The sequence below is a fragment of the Belonocnema kinseyi genome, chromosome 10 (assembly GCF_010883055.1).
Source record: "Belonocnema kinseyi isolate 2016_QV_RU_SX_M_011 chromosome 10, B_treatae_v1, whole genome shotgun sequence".
Taxonomy (NCBI): Eukaryota; Metazoa; Arthropoda; class Insecta; order Hymenoptera; family Cynipidae; genus Belonocnema; species Belonocnema kinseyi.
Genome location: NC_046666.1, coordinates 115046843 through 115053975, shown reverse-complemented (window position 1 = coordinate 115053975; position 7133 = coordinate 115046843). Strand labels below are relative to the sequence as shown.

The 7133-nt window shown below is 37.7% G+C and overlaps 1 protein-coding gene across 5 annotated transcripts in view; it reads left to right on the top strand.

Annotated features, from left to right (window-relative positions):
- The window catches only part of LOC117182365 (UDP-N-acetylglucosamine--dolichyl-phosphate N-acetylglucosaminephosphotransferase), a 174950-nt gene that overhangs the window by 74080 nt on the left and 93737 nt on the right, over positions 1-7133 (top strand). The window contains exon 6 of one of the 5 annotated variants that reach the window (XM_033375564.1): positions 6112-6131. The exons of the other annotated variants lie outside the window; for them this stretch is intronic. Within the exon in view, the coding sequence (XP_033231455.1) occupies positions 6112-6116 (5 nt within the window). The 3' untranslated portion in view covers positions 6117-6131. Of the gene's footprint in view, positions 1-6111; positions 6132-7133 lie in introns of those variants that run through there. 5 annotated transcript variants of the gene reach the window in all.

Sequence of the window (7133 nt, the reverse complement as noted above, 5' to 3'; positions counted from 1 at the left end):
GCTCCAAGGAGATTATGTTGAAAAATAAAAAAAAATTTACCCAAAAAAAATTGTTTTTATACTTCATTCTAAGGACTTATTGAACTACCCTCGTAGCATTATCACATGCCTCATTTCACCAAGCAGCTGGAACGAAAGATTTATTTTTACAAGGGTGGCCATGGGTTAGTGGTTTGGAAGTGGCTGAGGGTACTTCGGATAACAAGATAGCCTCATCCACGCATTCAACAAAATAATTGCAACTAGATATAGGATCCGACGTCGGTGGAAAAATGTCAGTCGCCCTGGATCATACGAGATTTTTTAAATTGGAAGAAAAGAACGACCAGTTAATTCGTTTTAAGTTATATTTGGGTGAATAATAGTTTGAAATAGGTACTTGCATACTCAGACTAGTGACTACTGGGTAGTGGTCACTGTTTAGAGAGTCGTCCCATACATCATGTACACAAAAGGTAAAAAGGTAAAGGCTTATAACAGTAATTTTCAGAATCGAGGGAGAATTATCTGGGCGATTAACATGAGTTGACTTCCCGTAATTAAAGAAATAAAGTCTAAATCATCAATAAAGTCTAAATTTAATATCTCTAATGATATTAAAATCTTTATTTATGGAGAATGATTTATCATGCTTCAGGAATGTTTCACAAAGTAACAGGATGTTAGAGCACTTCGAAATAGTTTTCAGATCACTTCTTTTGTTAGTTACGCTGCGAGAGTTCCATTGCATAATTCGCAAACCAACGACATGTGCCATACTACGGGTGTACAAGATTTGATGAGAGAGAAGAGATACTTTCTGAAATAGAGTTAATTAATGAGCATTAGAAGTAGATATCTAATAATTGTAAGTAAGTTCGATGGTGAAGAAGGGACTAGGGTGTTTTGTTTGGGGCGGGGGGGGGGGGGGGGGGGGGGGGGGGGAGCAAGGAGTCGAAGTAGCGTAAGATTATTGGGGAGGGTTAAAATTCTGATTGTTTGTATAGTCTGGATGGTCAGGGGCTTCCTTTGTTAAATGCCCATGAAGGGCGTCAAGCAAAGCCATTGAGAAGGGAGCTTGCACACTTGTGTTATACAGGGGTGAGAGGAAAGGGTTGGGAGCTGAGTTCCTGCGATGATTGGCGGATTTCGTCAGGTGATACTGTTTATTTTTATATTCACTAGGGTTCATGAGGGGGAAAGAGAATCAATGTATTCCAAGAATTCTCTTGAATTTGGGACGTGGGGTCCTGAGTTTCCCATTGGAAACTTTGTTGGCATCTTTTTCAACATTTTCTCTGTCTAGACGATGAACATCTACAATTTAGATCGACTGGGTGTTGCTGATGATAACTAGGTTGTCTTTTATTTCATTCTCCGACAGCTCAAGAGGGATGCCGTCAATGACACCCTGACATGTGACAAAGTTTGATGGAATGACGGCCATCAAACCCATGTTCTTAACGGATTTGTCGTTCAAAATTATGTTGGCTTCGCGGGCTGATTTTACTTTAGCAGACAGTTAACCGAATTCGGAGATTTCAACGTCTGCAATGGGATTCTGGAACGCCTTGTTAAGGAGTTTCGCATATTTAAATCTATCGACATCTATATTCGCAAGGTCAGAATTAGAAAGGCATTTTATAACCACCTTACACGGACCCCGCTCAGTATCTTCGAATTGATATTCGAGAATAGGCTGGGTACGGGGGCCGTTGCTGAATTTCTGTTGTTAGTATGTCTTTGGCCGTAAGCGTCATAAGTCTGTGTTCCGATATTCGTGTTAGTACTGTTGAGGTCAAAGTGGTTCATAAGTTTGGTGTCGTCATTGTCCTTCGAAATAGGTTGATAAAAAGCATTTGTAATGTCACTGTCCTCTATCTCGTGTCGTTTCGATCTCCTCATCTTAAGGAGGAATTTGGCGCCTTTAAAAACATCTGGGATTGGTTTGCTGTGGGGTCGGCATTTTTATTACTCACCAGAGGGTCTGGCGCTGAGCGATACGACAAGATGCGTGCAACACAATGTTTGTTAGTTAGATGGTGGACATGCAATTTTTTTAAATTGATTTTTTTAATCCCTTCAAAATAGGCATAAAGTGTGAGGGCTCGAAATTCAAATAGATAAAATGTAAGTTGATCCAAACTATAGCATAGAACATTCTCATTAAGTCATACAGATTTTAAATGGCAGACCACTGAGGGAGTAACCTTGCACGTATGTCCCTATACTTTGAAGTGATTCTGGATCCAACAAATCTAAGAAATCGAAAACTTTGATCAGTATGCTCGTGAGTATGCTCGTGAAAATGTGAGTTCAGTGTCCTCGGTCACTATAATGGATATATTGCTTCATTTGATTAAATATTACAGTTTTTACACTGCGAAAAAAGTAAAAGCAAGTAGGGGAACCTAGAGCGCCACCTTTGTCTCAACACGTGCAGATTAAGGACGGAGTACAGAGAAAGGAACCTGCTGGCAGGGAACAGTCTCGAAAGCTACTGAAATGAAATGGCTACCGAAAGTTTGGGCTTTAGAAGTATACAGGATAGTAAATGAGTTCAAGATGGAAGGGAAATTGGCTCGTGGCTGGGAAAAAGCGCAGATACGTCCTATAAGTGAAGGGGGCAATGAAAATGAAACGGGAAATTATATAAGAGTTGCCCTCCTGGATACCGGATACAAAATCTAACAGCCATCTTGGACGAGAGACTTAGAGGCTAACTAGAAAAGGAAGGGAATTACGAAGAAAGTCGAGCAGGTTTTAGGAGGAAAAGGTCTACACGGGATCATATGTGGGTTCTCAATTCCCTGATTAACAACAAACTGAAAGCGAAGGGCGGCAAAATATATACGGCGTTCGTAGATCTCCGGAAGGCATTTGATACAGTCGATATAGGGACACTCGTAGAAAAATTAAAGATAATAGGTATAAAAGGTAGAATGTTAGATATGATAAGAAAGATATACAGCAGAACATTAAATGAGGTAAATACGAGTGAAGGGAACACGAACCCGTTCTCTACAAACAGGAGCGTAAGGCAAGGGTGTCCACTTAGTCCGACCTTGTTCAGCATATTTATAGAAGATATGGATGATGCTTGGGGAAAAGGAAATGTAGGAGGTACTGTAATAGGAGAAACCAACATTTTTTTAATTAAATTTGCAGATGTGACTTTTGTGGTGAACCACGCAGAGGGCCGCACGGGAATGCTACGAAATCTAGATAAATATGGCGAGAATAATGAATTACAAATTAACGAAAATAAGACCAAGCTAATAGTATTTAGAAAAGGGGGGAGTCGGACACAAGGGAAGAGTTTGAAAGTGAACGGGGAAACACTAGAAGTAGTAAATAACATTAAGTATTTGGGATATTGGTTTCCAACAGGTGGAACCAGTACAAAGAATACGGAGAAAATAGAAGAAAAAGCAAGAATCGCTGCGAATGCAGCTTGGGGCGTTTTAAAGAGAGCAGGAATTAATAGGTTGGGTAAAAGATTGTATCTTATGGACACATAAGTGAAAGCAGGAGGGATATATGGCGTAGAAATCTAGGGCTGGGCCAGAAGAGAATTAATAGAAAAAATTCGAGATAGGTTCGTTAAAATGGCAATGGGAGTTAATAACACAACTCCAGGTTGCATATGGAGAATGGAGACAGGGTGGCAGAATTTCGATATCTGGACTAGGGTGCGAGCAAGCACATCCATTCGGATGTGGAAGATGCCGTGCACCATCTTATCGAAGAGCTGTTCACGGAAGTTTTTCTCCTGTGCTTTCTTAATCCGGGCTTTTAGGAATGAATGCTCGAGATAGATAAGATTTGACGCATTTTGCTTGCCCCTTATACTGAAGTTAAGTCCGAGTGTTTTAGCAGCCTCTTTCGCTGCTTTGTACAGAAACGCTCCTTTGCCCACTTCTTCGTGATTTCTGACCATTTTAAGAAGAGGGTCTCTTCCATTTGCAACTCTATGTGCTGTACCCAGGATAATCCTGTTCTGAAGACATTCAAGATTCAATATTCTGAGACTACCTTGACTGCATGAGATGTACAGTCGCGGAACAGAAGACTTAGATGCATGCTTTTGTTCATGTGCATACCCTTTCGTGTCCCGTTATCAAGGGATCTGAGCTCGTTCTTCGTACATGAAACCAGTCCAAATGAATAGAGTGCAACCTGGACGGCAAGCATGTTCATTGCAGATACTTAAGATCTTAAAATCGTCCATGTAAAATACATGAGTGACCTTGTACTTTCGATTTGCAGGTTTTCCGCAAAAGTATCCCTCGGAATAGCGAAGTTCTAGAGATAGTGTTAATAATGTGAGGCAAAAAGAGGAGTCCAGATTATTTTCCAGATGAGATAGTAAATCTGTTTTTCCAAAATACTTCGACCTCCTCTGGGGCCTATTTCATAAAAATTACAAGTCTATAAGTTACAAGTTAGTAAGTTACTAGCTTGTAATTCCAAGCACTTGTATTTTCTGTTTCACAAAAGTCTTGCGTCCACTTGTAATTACAAGTAGTATTTCCTACAAGCTACAAGCGCTTTTACGAGTGCGCGTATGCGCACTTGAATTATATATCTTAACCTCCAAAGTGTGACTGTGTGTTGACTCCAAAGTGTTGTTGTATCGGCGATATATTCAAATTAATGAATGAAATAAATTTTGTGCAATGGCGTCGAAGGAAATAAAAAACGCAAAAAAGATCAGTGTTCTACAAAAGATCCGTGATGCCAGGGAAATACTTTTTGGTGCTTTCGCACCCAATTTAACAAAAGAAACAAAAGCCGAGAAGTGGAAGGAGATTTACAATTTTGTCTTATCGTTAGGTGTTATTTCCCATGGGAATGATTGGACACACATTCGAGACACATATTGGCCTAACATTAAATGAACTACAACGGTAAGTAAATATAAGAACTTGTTTTCCGCAATTAAGACGTTCTAAGGAATGTTGCGAACTATTGTGTACATTGCCTAACATATATAAATTGACCTATTGACGCAATACGCTTCTAAATTTCGTCTGAAGCGCATTACGTGCATAGTTTCTTAATAATATAAAAATGTAGTATAAATAAGGTTGGCCTGTTTTAGAGTTACGTTAGCCCGTAATTACTTTGCGAAATTTGCATGTTTTGTATTACATATTGTAGGTTATAGACACACGAAAAATAGCTTGTTTTTTGGAGTTCCTTTGAAAGGCTTTAACCTAATGACATACAGTGCCGTGCAAAAGTTTTCGTCCACCTCTTTTTCATGACTGAATAAATTCTTTTAATTTTAATTATGCCAGAGCTAAAAAAATGTCTCTTTAAAAGGTTAATTGTTTTCGAAACTCTTTTTAAAATAAGCCCAGGATGAAGCCAATTTGTCTACTTTTTAAATAGATTTTTCAAAAATAGGGTGAATCTGAATGTTTTCTTAAATTTTAAATAACTTCCGAAATAGTCAACATTTTTCAATATTTTTGGGCTCATTTTGAAGCTTTTTTTCATAGTATCACAACAGCTTACGAGCATTAATCGTAAAAAATTTCTTTTCGAATTGCAAGAACTTGAAAGTAGACCAAAACAGCTGGAAAAATTGAAATATTATTTTTGGTTACACAAATATTTTTGTAAAATATATGAAACATATAATCATGAAGTTTCTATGTAATTTCCTCAAAATATAGATTTAACTTTTATTCTGATTTGCCTACAGATAAGATGTTTTCAAACCTATTAAAATTTTGTATTACAAATTCAAGGTCTTGCAATTCGAAAAGAAATTGTTTACGATTCATACCTGTAGGCTGCTACGATACGGTGAAAAAAAAGCTTTAAAATTAGCTCAAGAACATTGAAAAATGTTGTCTATCTTGGAATTACGGGCTCACTATCAAATGCAGACTTGACTCAAAACAGGAATGGGCCCTAATAATCTGACAATGATGTAATTCTATTATTTATAGATTGAAATAAGGCAATTCAATTTTTTGGTTAGGTCCTAGTGTTAACGTCCTTATTGAAAGTAGATCAAAGTTATTGTCATATTCTATTTTGCAGTTACAGCGACTTTAATACAATTTTATGTTTTTATTTTCTAAAGGTTATTAATTATTCAACATTTTCTCTCAATAGGCTAAAGTGGACAACGCTCGTGATACGGGAAAGGGCGGGGTCAAAAAATGTATTCTAACTGCTATTAACAATCTGCTGCTGGACATCATAGGTCGAGATTCGGTAATTTTGCAAGACCTTGGAGTTCCCTCATCAATGGCAGAAAATTCACTACCTGCAATACTCCTTCAAAATGAAGAAATTAGGAACGAACTCAGTACTAGTGAAGCCAATAAGATCAATGCTGCTAATAACGAGGATGATATCGATGAAGGAGTTGAAAGAAAAACCGCAGGAGGAGAAAGCAGAAAAAGAAAGCTCAGTGGTAAGATAGAAGATCCCGAATTAAAATAGCTTAAGAGAAAGGTGTTAGAAGCAAGTTTAGAAGGAAGTTTTAAACATTACTCGGATAATAAAGTTATTGCACCTTTCACTCACTTTTTCATTCGAATGTTCTACAAAGCTTTAAAGCATTGAATCTCATTCGAATAAGTGAGGACAGTCAATGATATTAGAACGATAAGGTCCACATATTCTGTGATATATTACTGTATGTTTACTCTGGACTTTAATTTTTTTCTTTAAACAGTCACAAGTTTCATGCAATATTTATATAAAATATCTATATATAAACATTATATGAAAGTTACATGTCTGTTTAAAAAAGTTTCTCCGTGGAAATGGAGGGTAAGCTTCATTGTTCGATTGATATTTCATGCTTTAAATTTAATGAAACTTACAACGACGTTGTAACAAGTAGGCAGACAAAGGTTTACAGTCTGTCAAGTTAAAGCGTGGGTGGCTTTACTCGCAGTCGGTAAGGTGTATCGACATGATTTTGGTGTCAAAATATTAAGAAGAGCTCCCTCCTTCATGCTTTTGATTTAACATTCAGTTTGCTTTCAATTCTCATCTTGTTACCACGTTACAAAAAATGAGTTCAGTATATGTAGGTGCAATCTCCCAAACCCATGTTTCGAGAAACAACCCCAGAGATGCACTTTTACCGGATGTTTTACAGTCCGCTGCACTAATCTTGAGGT